This window comes from Pectinophora gossypiella, chromosome 22 (assembly GCF_024362695.1).
Source record: "Pectinophora gossypiella chromosome 22, ilPecGoss1.1, whole genome shotgun sequence".
NCBI lineage: Eukaryota > Metazoa > Arthropoda > Insecta > Lepidoptera > Gelechiidae > Pectinophora > Pectinophora gossypiella.
The window spans coordinates 1,941,721-1,960,068 of record NC_065425.1 but is presented as its reverse complement, the minus strand read 5'-3'; the positions used below and the strand labels follow the sequence as shown (position 1 = coordinate 1,960,068).

General features: G+C 38.6%; 1 protein-coding gene across 1 annotated transcript in view; it reads left to right on the top strand.

The window, feature by feature from the left end:
* LOC126377090 (uncharacterized) overlaps positions 1-18,348 on the top strand; it is a 101,331-nt gene that overhangs the window by 52,858 nt on the left and 30,125 nt on the right. Inside the window, exon 2 of the mRNA XM_050024747.1 lies at positions 17,320-17,985. Coding sequence (XP_049880704.1) covers positions 17,394-17,985 — 592 coding nt within the window. The 5' untranslated portion in view covers positions 17,320-17,393. The remainder of the gene's footprint in view (positions 1-17,319; positions 17,986-18,348) is intronic.

Below are 18,348 nucleotides of genomic sequence, written 5' to 3'. Positions count from 1 at the left end.
AGTGATTATCTATGATAATACTTTTCCTTCTTCTCCAGCAAACTAAGTGATATGCTTTAGGACGGGTATCGTGTGTTAAAATGTATATATAAGTAATATAGGTAATAAAAATGCCGTCAACAATATTCTCCAGGTGTATTATTCTTTACTAAAACAACGTGAGAATCATCGCCAACACCGAGACCCACACTCACCGCTAATAATTATGTTAGAGATGAAATCGAATCAGACAAAAGAACATCGGCGTCCAATTTCAAAATTCGAACATGTAAACTAAACTGATAAACAAATAAAAACAACGGTCCGCGCGCAGCCTTCACGATTCAAGTCTAAACTATGTTCGAGGGGGGTGAGGTAAACCTAGCTCAGACGCTGGTGGGGAGCGGAGAGTTGCCGTTCTATACGTAGTATTATTCCTTATTCTATGTCTCTATGTATGACCTATATCTCTATAGCTGGTATAGGAAGTCAAAAATCAATTGACCTAACTTTAAAAGAACTAAAAATTGAATTTTATCTCATTAATTACTTTTTAAAATACCTCAACCGTGAACTGTCTACAACAGGTTAAAGACAAAATTTACATTCAAAGAAGTGTAGAAAGCAGTGACCGAGGTGAATCATTTACATTTATCGTCGTTTCGCGCATGCGCTGTTTAACTCGTGTGACGTAAGGTGCAGGAGGTAGCGGGGCTTAAAAGGACTTCACAATCGTCTCCATGTAGCGCTATTTTTTTTTAATGAAGATATGACAGGTACGGAATTTTCCAGAAGCTTGTCTGACCTTCCAACCGACAAAGGGAAAACCAGCCTAATACAGGTTTTTTCCCGAGGGTTAAAACCGCCCCCGAAAGTTTCAAATCGCATGTCTTATGTCTACAAAACTTAAGAGGCAATAGACTGCAAGTCTCTGGAGACCTCGCTATTGGATACGCATCCCCATTACTATGCAGCCATAGGTACAAAAGTTACATGAAAAACATTTAACATGCTTATTGTTAATAGAAAGTGGGATGGCGCCCAGAGTAGTTTATTACAAAGCCATACTAGGACTCAATGTGTCCTCCGCCATTGAATAGTACTGACAGTTACTGCTGCCCTCTGTCAGGTTCCAGGTTACAGTCCCTGCGACTTGCCCCTTCCGTCCTGCGTTGCCGTACCGATGGCTCCCATCTTCGCCTCTTCAACCGTTGAGGTCTTCACCCGTATCCCTGGGCAAGGGTTCTACGTTAAGACAGAGTACTGCGGGGCGGAAGGCAAGAGGGAAACCACTGCCCTATTTTTCCCTAAAAAAGTAGCATGGAGAATGTTGCACCGACAAGAGCGTGGCTCTTAAATTGATGACGATGATTATTAATAGGCACATACGCCGTCATACTATTACAAAGTCAAACAGTTAAACAATTATACAAGTCCAAATTAATTAGGTAACACATCTCCGAAACGCACGCTTCTAAAGATTTATTTTATTAGAGTATTTATTATATTTGACCGCAGTAGAGCAGATCCATACCCCCTCTGGTTGATTGAGGGGGCATGTATTATTTTTTATTTTTTTTGAGGAAAGTGAGATGCCTGGAAAGTAACTTATTGACAACCGCTATCGCTCATGACCTTGCACCCACGCTGCTGGAGTAGCGAGCGAAAGTAGCGGGCAGTGCCAGTGGGTCATACGAGGAAACCTGACTTCATTCATAATTTATGTATTACTCACACTTAGCTGATAATTCTGTACCGTCGGTGAAAAGTAATACAAGTCCAAAATTCAAGTTTTGAGAAAATCGAGTTTAAAGTTAAAAACATTCTAGCTCGCGACTTATAAGGAATAATGGAACAGAAGTTAGATGTGTCGATAGGTGATGATGGAAGGTTTCTTTTCTAATATTTAGTTATATTTAGAACCTAAACAGAAATGGTAGAGGATCAAAATAAATTAATTACATGTATCAGTTGACACCAACTTTTATACTGTGTAAATTGATACAAGTCTAGTTATACCTTTTTACACACATAACTATACAAAAGTCATCGTTGATATATCATATTTCAATTAATAATTTTACAGTCTTATTCTACAAAAAACAAAATGTCTTGGAAGAAAGTTTATTTCATAAAGTTGTAGAAAGGCAAAATTCTATTTATTTTCTTTAAAAAGTAAAGAAACGTAACTTATATCAATTGACACAAACGATAAACTATAACGAATTTGTGTCAAGTGGTTTAACATGACTTATTTTTTCGGTTTTATTGTGTAAAATGATACATGTTTTTACGAATTTCTAGAAATAAATACATATAAAGATGGTACACGTATATATAGTGTAAGGTGGCGACTTAAGTCAAGGCTGTATGGTCCTCAGATCGATGCCTGCCTTATATATATATATATATATATATATATACAACTAACTATATATAACTATTTTTCCTCTCAGACGACGCCTGAGCCGAGGTTCACGCCCAACTGGGCACCCTCAGGCTGTTGTCTTAAACGTTGTATCGGGTGAGAGCCTTCAGCGCTCCCCATTTGTCCGGCCAAGTAGTTAATGCCATCTGCGGCAAATCTACAATACGTCACGTCAAAATATATATATAAGGCAGGCATCGATCTGAGGACCATACAGCCTTGACTTAAGTAATTTAATATTCGAAAATTACAATCAAAATATGCCTAAGCCTTGTCTTCACTTTTCAATATCCAATTTAGGCCAGTGCCTTGTCTTCAGTTTTGAATCTCTCCCATTTAAAATCCATATTAGGCCTAAGCCTTGTCTTCTGTATCCAAAATCTTGAAAGTAAAATCTTTGACTAGTTGGAAACTACCCTATTAAGACGCTTCTAGTGACAACTCATTTGTTCAATTCTGACAAGTGGTTTAAAATTTAGGTTGTACTAAACGTGCATACACACATATATACAAACATACACAATGAAATATTAGATGTGATGTAATATAATAATAAAGTTGTTAGGTAAAGTTGGTTTGGACACGTAGAATAGATGAATGATAATAGGATTAGGAAAGCGACATGTTAGGCGAAAGTTACAAGGACGCACATTGTCCAAATTGGGGATGTGCTTAGAAAAGGTTTAGTGCGATCTACTTTGAACCGGAGGCCGCATGAAACGGTTGATGAATGTAGAGGAATGAAGGAAAGTGTTTTATTATTCTGAGTTAATATCAAGTAGAATTTTCAATATAAAATAATTTTAAAAACCTAAAAAAAAATATGAATTTTTCGACGGAAAATTACACTTGATATTAACTCAGAATCATGGTCTGAATCATCATCCTCCTCAGTGTTCGTTACGATGTCACTACCACCCTGTATTTTCTGTGAAACCCAAGCCATAGTAACAGAAAATCCTTCAGGAACACGTTCAAATATTTACGTCTAGGGTACTCTTTAAGCTTATAAAATCGCGCGCGCTTTAATAGAATCTGACACCTGAACGGTATTAAAGATTCTTTGAATACGTCACACGATATCCTTTGAAGTATAAGTCATCCATGTGAGAAAGCATTCCGAATAGAAACCTACTTTCAAGAATACAACATTTCCACGTCTGACTTCAGGGCATAGAATAAGGAATAATACTACGTTCAGGGTGTTAAGGTGGTTCTCATAGTATCACAATGTGATATTTTAATATGGAATAAAGGCAGGAGGATTATGATGATTTGTCGCAGTTGGCATTAACTACTTGGTCGTACCAATAGGGGGCGCCGGGGGGGCCCTTTACCTTCAAGCTTCTACCTTCTTCACCCCAAGGGTCTTACGTGGTCGTAAGCCGCTAAAGAGTGAGGGTATCTCTCATGCAGTTACGGTCACGGTCCTTTAGAGTCTTTTAAAGATAGACTATGTTAAACTATAAATATATGACTATGATTTTCAAACGCGGACTAGCGTGTAGACCGCACAATATTCATACAAAAGCCTTACAAAAAAAATCAGCAGGTGATTTGTATTTCCGAGCCTTTTGATCACATTCTGTTGTATAAACAAGTCAGACAGACCTCTCTTTGATCTCTTAATTTAGACAGGTGTCAGACAAAGTCCGAAATTGAATTTAAAGTTAAATGCACAAAAGCTTTTATTCACACCCTAATGAGTGTAACTCCAGAAAATTACGTAACTTTTACAGACGTCCATTGGCCATATACGTCTGTTCTAGATGATTTAAGAAACAGAAATCATAGAATAGAAGAAACAGGTTGGAAAAGCCTTTTTTGACGTGACTTATTGTCGCAGATAGCATTAACTACTTGGCCGGACAAATGGGGAGCACTGAAGGCTCTCACCCGGTACAACGTTTAAGACAACAGGCCTGAGGGTGCCCAGTTGGGCGCGAACCTCGGCTCAGGGCGTCGTCTGAGAGGAAAAATATTTGAAAGAATTAATCGACCCTAGTGATCGATATATGGTCGATAGCGATAAGCGCTGATTGAGGGAGTTGGAAAGGCCCTAACGCGCATTTTGTATGAGAACCGCTGTCGCCGGTTCAACCCCGCTCTCTTTTACTACTAAGTACTACTACTGCAAACAGATAAGGATGAATATCAAAATGTGCCAAGTTCGGTGGCGAACTTTCATATTATTTTTTCGTGCAAAATTGGGTTCCGACGTGAAAAAAATAGTTCTAGCTACGAGGTAAATTGTTCCTCTTTGATATTCACCCATAACTACGATAACTCTACTGCTTCTCAAATTCTATAGCCACTTCACCGACAATGCATATTTAATGTGATAGGTTGCAATTTTATCATTACTCTACGTAAGATACCGCATACAAAAGTATTTTTTGTATTTTAGACTTACGAAAAAGATTTCTGAAAAAGTATGGAATTCTAATTGCTTCGATCTCGTGATCCCACATCCATCAATCGTTTCGTGCACGCACGCCCGTTCAGAGTAGATCGTACTAAACCCTTAAGTTGACCTAATAAAGTGTGGAAATTTTTCCAAGTATTATGAAGCAACCCCCAGAGTAATGTAAAGAAATCTCGACCAAGAGGTCAAGGGTTCATTGCCGGATCACGCTAATAAATTCTATATTTACAATGTCACATAATTAGGTTGTGGTTGGAGGAAGATTTTGTTTTTTTTTTTGTGGCAAAATGCTGGGAGCGATAAAAAAAGTTCAGATCAATTAATTGTGTGTATTCTCGGGAATGTTATAAACACCATCTTACTTTCGGACAATCTGGTTATTTTTTTTAATAAAACCTTCAAGGAAGTAAAAAAAACGCACATAGACAAAGTCGCGGGCAGTGGATAGTCGATAATAAATATTGTAACGCGGGGTACGTCTCAATAGTCAAATCAGTTACATTTTACTAAACGGCAAAACACTAAATTACTATAGAATTTGTATGAAAAGGCAACCTGAGACGTCAAAGAAAAACGTGACAAAATGTTGTACTTATTATTAAATTTTTCTTTATTTAAATTCATAAATAAGTTAAATAGAAAAAAAGAAAACGTTATTTTGTCACCTTTAGATCTATCTTTATGTAATTAAAATATTTGGTGTCGCGAGCTGATTGGCCATGTTATAATCCGTTCATCAAGCTTTGATTTAAGTATACTTACTTCTTACCTTGTTGGAGTTTCGAAGTTATAAAAAATGTATTTTTCTGCACTTTACTAGATTTCATGACGGCATAAAAGGGGTTTTACGATACCGCGTAAAAGCTGTTTTCAAAGATGATATCGATTTAATAGCCCAGTAAAAAAGGCTCAATATCCGTTGTTTTTTTTTTTTAATTTTCATCATGATGGAAAAGTCACAATCCATTTGTCGATTATTAGATGAGTAAGTCATTACAAATTGCTCCTTCTGTGCTGGACTTAACTTTAACGTATCCATAACCACGAAAAAGATTGAAATGCGATAAAAAATGTAACACTGATCAATAAACAAATGACTACCTTTGGAAAAGAATTCCATGTTTTTTAAATAAAATTTGAAATTGGAGTTCTTAGCCAAACTAAAAATAGGCTTTTTGGCGGGAAACGGGAACAGGCCAGTTGCTTTCTTCATTGAATAACCTAAATAATTAATACGAAGTGGTGTTTTGTGGTTAATGATCGCATTAAGTTAGTCGGAAGACATTCGCGAATGTTATTATATCGGGGTATTCAATAAACAAAGTGTATCTGCCTATTTCCGCTTCGTGGCAGGAAGCCGCTTCATAACTCGAAAGTTTATGCGGACTTTTGAGTTAATTCGTTTGGGGTTCGGAGTAGGAGTCTACTCCGAGGGTGGGGGCATAGGTTTCATCATCATTTCATTAATCATCAAGTAAAAAATACGTAAGACATGGCTGTATGGGTATAGTTCCCTTTGCTATTATAGCCTTCGGGGAAAACCAAAACAAAAAAAAACAAACTAAAAATATTTTGATTTGAAATGGTCAGTACTGCAGTACGGCAATTTCATAGATAGAGTAGGTAAATGAAAAAAGAATGCATTTGGCTTTTTAGCTTCCTTCCCGGCTCGTGTCGCCTTGACAAGAGCTGCGGGTTCAAGTCCCGTCCGAGTCAATTTTTTTTTTTTCGATTTAAATTTTCTCTTTGCAAACTAAGAATGATGAAGACATTTTTGTGATTATAACATGTCCTCATGGTGTATAGTGTAAACCCAACAAGTCCACTGGACCACATAATGCCATTATTTATATACGATCCTCAAAACCGACCCCGCCGGCGTGGTTAGCAATTCTCCTCATTCAGCTCTTATCGCTACCGACTTTTTCATAAATTTTAGACCGGGCGAGAGCCCTCAGCGCTCCCCATTTGTCCAGCCAAGTAGTTAATGCCATTTGCGGGACATCTACAAAAAAGTCATATAAAAAAGTATGTACGAAAATCACAATGAAACAGATGCCAAGCAAAACTTTCAACAAACTCCAATCCCTAACTCCGCCTTTGTTACCAGTTGAAGTTCATTTGTTTCTACATTTCCTCTGCAAAGTTATAAAACGAAATTCCAAATCCAAACATCGAAAACACGTCATGTTTGCGGTTTCACACTTGCATAACATAAACATACGCACATACACAGCCTATATACGTCCCACTGCTGGGCACAGGCCTTCTCTCTATCACCCGGAGGTGGTATGGAGCATACCACCACGCTGCTATACTACGGATTGGTGGAGGTGTTTTTACGGCCCTCCGAAGCACGGAATCATTTTACTTTTTCAGACAATCAGATTCACGCAAGCTTTCAAAGTCCTTACCAAACAAAGGACTGGCTCACAAAGTGATTTCGAAAATGTGCCATCGGGAATCGAACACGGACCTCCAGATCGTGAGCCTAAAGCTCTAACCACTAGACTACGGAGGCTATTACTCAAACAAACTTGGATAACTTTTACAAATTATTTATTAAATATCGTTTTCAACACACTTGCAAATGTAGCTCCTATTACACCGCTTTTAGGAATATAAACCACCTTTTTGTTGATTTTTTTCTGCACAAGGTTGTTGATCAATCAATCAATAATACTTTATTACACAACAACATATACAAAGGACATAAACATACGAATAAAACATAAGCACAATAGGCGGCCTTATTGCTAAACAGCAACAAAAATTACAAATGTTATTGATAAATATTGTAAGTATTTCATTTTGTCGTCACTGTGGTCCTGTGTCTCACCAGCTTGCTTCCCAAACGGAGAGCGGCGGTTCGAACCCCGTTATCGGATTTGCACCAATGAGTTATTAATTTAGCTCAAGTGCAGTTTTATAGTGATTTGCCACAAATGGTATTGACTGCTTGACCGTACAAATGGGGAGCGCTGAAGGCTCTCACCCGGTACAGTCACGAGCATTAATATATATACACTTTGGTACCATGTCGCATTAACTTATTTGACAAATTGAACTGTAAGTCTCACTAAACGTCAAATATGTTAGTGCGACAGAGTCCTAAAGTGGGTACATTATATTGCTCATGACTGTACAACGTTTAAGACAACAGGCCTGAGGGTGCCCAGTTGGGCGTCCTCATCTATTATCGTTTATCACCCAACATCATTTCTCTAGCATTATCCCCTTTTCACGGGGCCTACTTACCTAACCTGAAGATTTAAATTTTAAATTTAAATTGTAAAATTATTTGTTTAGGCCCGTGCTAGGATTCAAACCTGCGACCCCATAATGAGAACCAAGCGTTCTTCAACCACGGCTTAGGCGGCATCTATTCCCAGAAATTGGCAATTCGTAGTAATGGAGATAGTAAATCATTCGCACGCACCAACCACTTCTTCTGACCGCATTCCAGGACATTGCGCAAACGATCGTGTCTCGCATTATGTGGGACCACTCAAGTCGTTTATTCCTGTGTACATTTCCTTTATCTCGAGCTATTACGTCAAAAAGCACCTTTGTGTTTTCGGCTCTGTTCCTTCCCGAGACCTTTGGCGGTTCATTGTGGAGGCTTGAGTTCGAATTTAGATAAGAAATATTTATTGTAAGTATTTAAAATGTAGGTTTTAAAGATATGTTAAAATTTTTGAATAAATCTTTTCATATCAGGATGATAATATTTAAGTTTAAGGTTAGTTAGCATTATCCCATTTTTCACAAGGTTCGCTTACCTAACCTGAAGATTTGCCAGGTCCGATTTTTTAACAGAAGCGACTGCCTGTCTGACCTGCCAACCCGCGAAGGGAAATCCAGCCCAATACAGGTTAGGTCACTTACCTCCGAATAATGCATTTCTCGGCAATGTGGGTTTCCTCACGATATTTTCCTTCACCACTGAGCACGTGATAATTATTTATGATCCAAACATGAATTTGAAAATAAATTCGACAATCGTTTAGGCCTGTGCTGGATTCGAACCTGCAACCTCAAAGTGAGAGGCAACCGTTTTACCATCTGGGCTACCACGGGTCTCAAACCAAAACATACAAACGTAAGAAAATAAGATTTTAAATCAAATTTTTAGACACAATAGGCAAAATAAGAAGGAATTTTTTGTATTATGCGAAATCACAAACCGAAGCATAATTTTGGCCCAGAACGGTATTTCGTCACACTTGCAAAGTCTGTCACAATACAAAAGCACATTATGACAGAGTAAATAAAATTTGTCTCTACCGCGGTCTAGCCGAACCGTGAAATTATTGTTTTTAACACGTTGACAGTCCAGTGACCCATATATGGGTCATGACGGACTAGCTCCATACGTCCGTGTCCCATAGAGATAAGCTTACGTGATGAGCTTACTTGTATGTTCCTTGTGTGTGTTTTATTGTGTGCAAATAAATAAATACATGGGTCATTAAAAAACGACCAGGTACGCACTAAGGGCGGGTGCGCCACTTGGATCCCGGGTAACTTGGCAAAGGTTGAAGTAATATACGGGACTTACAAGGAAGACAAAACATTTTGTACGGGGACTGTCAACGTGTTAACCAAATGAGGTGTAACATTTCCTTGTACCATGAATTATGCACAGATGCAGTGCAGGAAAAGCAGCAGACTAAACATAAAATTATTAATTAATTATACTTATTTTTATATTGTCTTACGTTATTTTCATTTTTGTTTTTAATTTTATTTCTCTGATCTTTATAATTGTAAGATCTAACGATTCCTACCACCTTACAAATAAAAAATAAACCAGGGATGAACGTGAGTTTAAGTATTTGACATGCAAGCAAAATTGAATCCAATTAAAACACATAATAACGGGTTCTTACCGCGTTTAAAGCAGGAATATGAGACTCCCGATATTTCGACACTGTTGCAAGTGCCATGATCACGGGATAACTGATGAGATTGGAGTGGAGTTGCTTGGCTGTCAAATACTTCACCCCTGGTTTATTTTTTATTTGTAAGGTGGCTAGAGTTTAAGATATTTACATGTAATTCCTGATATATTTAAATTTAGGAGATAATATCCCAGAACTTTGAACTGTATTCCTAGTAAGCTCTGTACACATAGAATAATCTCACGACTATATCCCAATTAGGGTAGTCAGAGGTACATCCATCGCAAGATGAACTAAGTATCCACACCTCACCAAGCTTTCTGTTAGACCAACGTGATAGGTGGTGAGCCGTATCGCCGTCTGTAATGGTCGAGCCAACTGTGTTAGTGAAAACTGCACTTATGATAAATTAATAACTCATTGGTGCAAGTCCGGTACCGGGTTTCGAACAGGCATACCCCGATCGAGAAGCAAGTCGGTGTACCATAGTGATTTTTTACCCTCTACTTATCGCCATCTCCTGGCTAAGCAACTGAAGTATGCTAGACCGCCTTTTTATTAGGACTGGCTCGAATGAGGCGAAAATATTGCTGGAAGTAAATCTTACGTTATTATAAACGATATTACCTCTTTTGACAAACTGCGTGTGTGATTAAAGCTTGCGGTGGCGTAAGTATATACTCGTAAGGACAGTAATGCAGTTTCTGCCATGAGATTTCAAACCTTCTTTAATAATAATAATAATAATAAGGGGCCTCTACGTGTTGGCTTTGGCCCCACGCACGTCTTCCAAAAGTCCGGGACTCCATAGTACCGAGATATGGAAATGACAAACATAATAATACATAAACTGCCTATATACGTCCCACTGCTGGGCACAGGCCTCCCCTCAATCAACCGGAGGGGGTATGGAGCATACTCCACCACGCTGCTCCACTGCGGGTTGGTGGAGGTGTTTTTACGGCTAATAGCCGGGACCGACGGCTTAACGTGCCCTCCGAAGCACGGAATCATCTTACTTTTTCGGACAATCAGGTGATTCAAGCCTGAAAAGTCCTTACCAAACAAAGGACAGTCTCACAAAGTGATTTCGACAATGTCCCCATCGGGAATCGAACCCGGACCTCCAGAGCCTAATGCTCTAACCACTAGACCACGGAGGTCGTTGAACATAACTTGTATTGTCAGGGCAGAAATTCTGGAAACCTTCTACCTTCTTTTGCCTTCTCATTTCTTGTCAATTCAAAGCTGCAATACCGCTGTTATATCCATAATAAATATGCCAGCATGGCGCCTTGGATTCAGCAGGCAGCTAATTTATTAATGCCTTGCGTTTAGATCCCGGTACAAAGGCAAACGCCAGGAATTACAATACACTATAATACAATTGTAATATACAATATATCATTATAACTTTGTTATATAATAATTATACTGACGAATATCGACAAAGGACTCAACTCAAACCTTTTAGAACAATTCAATTATTGGTTTCCGGAACACCTATTCGAATCGTTTTACTTGGCATCAAACATTAAAGCAGATTGTAAGTACTTCAGTCGGTCCCGGCTGTTATTAGTACCAAGTGAGTGCCTTCAGCGCTCCCCATTTTTCCGGCCAAGTAATTAATGCCTTCTGCTGCAAATCTATATACATAAACAGCCTATATACGTCCCACTGCCGGGCACAGGCCTCCCCTCAATCAACCGGAGGGGGTATGGAGCATACTCCACCACGCTGCTCCACTGCGGGTTGGTGGTCGGGACCAACGGCTTAACGTGCCCTCCGAAGCACGGAATCATCTTACTTTTTCGGACAATCAGGTGATTCAAGCCTGAAAAGTCCTTACCAAACAAAGGACAGTCTCACAAAGTGATTTCGACAATGTCCCCATCGGGAATCGAAGCCGGACCTCCAGATCGTGAGCCTAACGCTAGACCACGGAGGCTGCTGTAAATCTACAATAAGTCACATCAAAAAAAAACTATTCTTTGCCTCAAATGAGTGTAATCGATACATGAGCCATAAGGCTTAAGACGGCTCTATAATAACCCTGACGCCAGGGTTGATGAGATCGGAAATTCACCTTACAACCCACACGATAGAAGAAGACTTAAGTTTTTATGTATGTCTTTTTTTTTCCTTTTTTGATGTGACTTATTAAACTAGTATTGTAGATTTGCCGCAGATGGCTTTAGCTACTTGGCCGGACAAATGGGGAGCGCTGAAGGCTCTCACTCGGTACAACGTCACGAGCGGTGTCACGAGCTGATTGGCTGCCTCTATTGCTAGAGTAATCGGGTCGTCGGTTTATGTATGTCGTTGTTATAAGACTTATACTTTGGTTAACCCTTTGTTAACCATAAACGTTAATTGCTTATTGTTAGCTTAGTTATTCCGTGCCATTCAAAATTTAATTACTCTAGAACTATCGGCTGGTAACGAGTCAAGCGTTGATTATAATTCCAAGATTGAGTTCCAGATAACTTCAATTATGGATAAGTTTTGATTCGATGCTTGATTTGTGCCTGCGGGCACTTCATCCCTTTGTTGTGAATATATTTACCATCGTACGCTGTAACGACCTCAGTGGTTATGTCTAGTGGTTGACTTGCGATCCTGAAGTCCCGATTTCGAATCCCGGTGGGGACATATCACAAAAATCACTCAGTGATCCCTAGTTTTGTTAGCACATGCTGATCACCTGATTGTCCGAAAGTAAGATGATCCTTGGTTCAAAGGGCACGTTAAGCCGTTGGTTCCGGTTACTACTGACTAGTGTAGATGAGTAGCTACACTAGTCAGTAGTAACCGGGACCAACGGCTTAGCTACACTAGTCAGTAGTAACCGGGACAAACGGCTTAGCTACACTAGTCAGTAGTAACCGGGACCAACGGCTTAGCTACACTAGTCAGTAGTAACCGGGACAAACGGCTTAGCTACACTAGTCAGTAGTAACCGGGACAAACGGCTTAGCTACACTAGTCAGTAGTAACCGGGACCAACGGCTTAGCTACACTAGTCAGTAGTAACCGGGACAAACGGCTTAGCTACACTAGTCAGTAGTAACCGGGACCAACGGCTTAACGTGCCTTTTGAACCACGGATCATCTTACTTTCGGACAATCAGATGACCTATAATGACTGAACAATAGTTACATGAGCCATGTCAGGAGCCTTTGGCGGCTCAGTAGTAATGTCAGGGTTACTGTTATTGTTACTGGGTTGAAGAGTTTGAATTCGTGTTCGGAGCATAGATTTATTGATACCACGTCGTTTCCAGAGTTTCATGAATTCTCGCCCATAATTACGTGGGACTTAAATATAGCTGGTTTTTTACATTAGGATTAGGTACACACCGCTGTCTACCCCTTCGGGGATACGGGCGTGGTGTTAAGTTATGTTAAATAAATAAAAAAAATATTTCTTTAACAGAGATGGTACATAATAATATTGGTTCTCTATTTTTACTCATAAAATTTTATGTAATAATTTACCATGGCATACTGTTACTTATCCTATTATTAGTTTCGCATAGTATTAATTTGTCATAACTTTTTAAGCATATTTTTGAAACTTATAACTACGATAAGCATAATAATGACAATAATGATATATAAGCATAATTATTATAAGCATAAAAACTATACTCCGAATAAGAAAAGTTTTGGCACAACTTTGAACATTTCCGAAACTTACTTTTTCCTTGGCTGCATTTGGTTCATGATTGTCACTTTTTATATTTTTTGACTCTATTTCATGCTGTTGGTCATCATTCAGTATACTTTTCGTGTGTAAGATAATCATGCTGGCGGCGTAGGGGTGGCCCAAGGGCCACCCCCGCCGCACCCTAACCTACTGTTATGCCTTGTAAAAATTATGACAAAACACTATAAAAAAAGAATTATGGATACCTATTTATATGCGAATCAAATTTATGCCAACAAATATTAGTCCACAAATAAGTTATACCTAACAAACCAGTATTCTTAGATGTGATTATGGGAAAGTGCTATTATGCTAAAAAACGTTATGCAAAAAGCATTTATGCATTTTAAGAGAATCCCAATAATATTTGCAGTTGTGACCTCCTAGTAAGTGTGAAACACCTGTGTCAGAAGGTCAAGCTCCTCCATATCCATAAGTACTTGTTGGTACCAAAAGTCTGAGGTATACCTACATCGTATTATAAGTAAACAATGAAGAAAATATAAAAACAAACGTATGCTTGTGTGTGTGTGTGTGTGTGTGTGTGTGTGTGTGTGTGTGTGTGTGTGTGTGTGTATGTTGTCTTTTTTTGACGTGACTTATTGTAGATTTGCCGCAGATGGCATTAACTATTTCGCCGGAAAAATGGGAAACACTGAATGCTCTCACCTGGAGTTATGTTGTTATGTATAACATAACAACATGACATGACATGACACAACATGACACATGACAACATGACACAACATGACATGTTATACATAACAACATGACTCTATATGTTGTCTCTTATATGTTAAGGAGCTTGGTGGAGCAGCGGTAAACGCGCTCGGTCTGCGATTGTTGAAGTTAAGCAACTTTCGCAATGGCCGGTCATAGGATGGGTGACCACTAAAAAAAGTTTTCATCTCGAGCTCCTCCGTGCTTCGGAAGGCACGTTAAGCCGTTGGTCCCGGCTGCATTAGCAGTCGTTAATAACCACCAATCCGCACTGGACCCGCGTGGTGGTTTAAGGCCCGATCTCCCTATCCATCCATAGGGAAGGCCCGTGCCCCAGCAGTGGGGACGTTAATGGGCTGGTGATGATGATGATGATGTTATATGACTTTATACTTAAATGTTATATCAATGGCCGGAACGAGAGAAAGGTCCTTAATAAAGGCCGATTCTGTCTTCAAAATATTTCAAAGAAAACTTTGTGAGACAGCGATCCGGAATTAATGAACCTCGCGCAGACATCCTTGATGCTTGAAAACACGAACGACCAAACTCGTTTGGGTTCTAAAACCTTTTCTTTTGTCATCATTTTTTTCATCTTTGCAGACATTCTATTCAAGGAGGCGTATTTTGTGCGACACTGCCTTTTCAAATTTAGAACGCAAATAGATTTATTTACTTAAGTGTTTAATTTAAAAAAAGGAAGATGACTCCGGTTGATCGAGGGGAGGTATGTGCGCAGGTGCGGGACGTGTACAAGCTGTTTATTTTCTTCTTCTTCTATCGTGTGGGCTGTAAGGTTGATTACCAACCTCATCAACCCTGGTGTCAAGGTTACTATTGAACCGCCAAAGGCCCCTGACATGACTCATGTACGCTGTTTATTTTGACAGGACTACTCACTACAACAAATCCCACTCTAATAGACAAGGACAAACACAATAATTATGATAGATATCGCGTCACTGAACACATAATTTAAGTTCTTCAAAATCACATTAATGAGTCAAACAAAGACGTAACGTTTTCTTTATGTTTTTTTTTTAAATGCAATCCGTCCGGGACATGACGAATATTACTATGTATGTTTGTAGAGGATATTAAGATTTTACTTCTACTACACGAACTACTACTACTAGGTACTACGTATAAAACAGCAACTCTCCGCTCCCCACCAGCGGCTGAGATAGGTTTACCTCACCCCCGTCTTACTTTAGTCTTCAACCGTATGGGAGTATCTGTGTAAAACGAGGTGTTTTGTATGAAGTGTCCGGGGTGTGGGGGAAATCTGTGCGCTGCAGTGGGACTTATATTATATATGCTGATTATGATTATATTTTATTTGTTTACTAGTACACTGTTCCGGCCAAGTAGAACGCCATCTGCGGCAAAACCTAGTACATACAGTGATAAAATACCCTGGCGGGTTGATGAGGTTGGTAATCCACCTCACAACCCACACGATAGAAGAAGATTGTCCCGTAAAATTAAATCGTTCACCCACCCTACTTTATGTAAGCTGATTAGAGTGTCTTATTATTTCCAGTTAAGGCGATGTACGAAGCGTAATGACCTTTGACATTTGACTCAACTTTTGCGCGCCAACTATACACGCGCAAAAATAGCGTAAAGCGTGTCAAATCCCCTCTAGTTATAAGGTACTAACATAAGTTAAGTGAATTGTACTAACAAATAAATAGATCTGTGTTGTCTTTAATAAATAAATTATTATTATTATTATTATAGCGAATAAATGATTTGTGATTTTTGATAGAACGACACATGTGGAATCTCTTACTAGCCTCGCGAACGCACCTTTGACAGCCGCGACATCAAGCCAAGCCGAGTAGGCTAATTGCCAACTAGTCAAATCAGTTACTTTTTACTAAACGTCAAAATACAAAATAACTATGGAATTTTGTATGAAAGCACACTGTGACATCATAGAAAAACATGATAAAATCTCGCGCGTTTTTCTTGATTAAAATTCATAAATTCATAAATGAGTTAAATAGAAAATGTTTTTCGATAGTTTTAGATCTGTCTGTATTTTTATAATTTGTCTTTAACCTAATACGTACACGACCCAATTTTCAAAGAAATAAACTTTTGACAATCTTTTGAGATATCATTATCTCCCTAGCATTATTCCGTTTTTCACAGGGTCCGCTTACCTAACCTGAAGATTAAAATTTGACAGGTTCGGTTTTTTCAGAACTGCTTAACCTAACTAATGACTAAACTAACCTAACTTAACCTAACCCGCGAAGAGAAAGCCAGCCCAATACAGATTAGGTCACAGGTTAGGACACCTCCGAAAACGCATTTCTCGGAAATGTTGGTTTCCTCACGATGTTATCCTTCACCGCCGTTGTTTTCAACTTGAGATACCATTTTTACAAATGTTCTTTATTTCTTATATGTTTATTAAATTGCGCCAAAATGAGTCCTCTACATAAAGAAATGAAAAATTTTGTACAAGTTAATTCAAGGTGTCAAATGCGTTTCTGGCGGAGTACTACTGATACTAAATATCTTCTCTCTTCGTATATCGCCTTAAGAGTTTCCTCAATAAGTGTATTCTCCTTACGTCGACAGCCACTCTACTGCCATTTTGGGAGTTAAGGATCTAATGAAATTACAATGACTCTAGGTATATTCTGAGTCTATTCTAGAAATCACTGTGATCACAGCCCCTGAGAGAGAGAGAGAGAGAGAGAGAAAATGTTTATTCAACAAATAAACCCCCCCCCCTGCCTCCTCCTGCTTGTTTCTCAAACGGCGAGCACCGGTCCGAACCCCATTACCGAAATTACGGAATTCACCTTAAGTGTAGTTTTCACCAACGCATTATTCGCATGATTATTCAAATTCAAAAATATCTGTATTCAGTAGATAACATAGTTACACTTTGAATCGTCAATTTTTACATAACAAACGTCTCATCCGCCTAAAACTACTGCAGCTTCTCACAACCTGTTTAGCCGGGGAAAAGAAGCTGCAAGAAATTAGTATTATAGACGGCAATACCACCTATCACATCGATGTATCAGAAAGTTCGGTCAGGTGTGGGTACATAGTTCATCTTGCGATGGATGTACCCCTGGCTACCCCACTGGAATATAGAAATGACCTTATGTATTTTTTTTTGTTTCAGATTACCAAGTCAATAGTCTACCAGTGACACGCTGACCCACCTCCTCACACGGTGATGAAGTTAGAAGCACCAAGATGGACAGAGGAAAAAAACAAAGGCTCAGAGAGAGGGTCCCTGGAGGACACATCCTCTCAATCACGCTGTACATACTTCTCCTCACAACACAAAGCAGATGCCAGAATATAATTAAGGAAAGTCAAGGAGACACCAAAACTGTAGGAAATTTAGCTTTAGTAGAAAATAAACCCTGCCATAGTTGTGAAACTAGGAATAAAATTAATAATGAAGTTGATGAAAGAGTGACTGAAGAAGAAAACTTCGTAGATGACGTCATAGCGACGATAGGGACGTTCACTAAAAACTATTTACTTTTAAACAAAACAGAAAGTCAGTTAGAAGATGAAGTAGATAACTTATTAGACGATGCTCTAAGCAAAGATCGATACGAGCTTTTCGATGGTGTTGAGATAAAGAAATCGAAGGACAAAGAAGCGAACGAAAAAGAAGATGAGACAGAAATAGAAAGAAAGGATAAAGAGGAAGGGAGAGCGTTATTTCCGAAATATTCTTACGAATACAGACTGTATCAGAAAGTGAAAACTTTTATAGATACACATATTTTGTCTATCAACCTACCTAAAGCCGCCAGATTCGTTGGGTTTAGATGTGAGTATGCATATTATATTTTTGTAATTACCTGTAAAGGTAGTGTAAGTATTGATGATATTTTTGGAAATGTAATTTATGTAATGTTACTTATAACAAAAAAAAATAAAACCCGAAATTACTATTGAATTTGTACGAAGAAGCAACCTATGACGCAATAGCAAAATGTGACAAAATGAAATTCATAAATAAGTTAAATAGAAATAAGAAAAAATATGAGCTTTAAATTTATTTTCTGACAAATTCAAAACATTATCTGGTATTTTATTGTCATATACATAACCCCAAAAAAGATGAATTTAATTTACTTAATCTAGAATTTTGAATAGCAATTTTATTTTTATTCCTTGTATTGTAAGTATG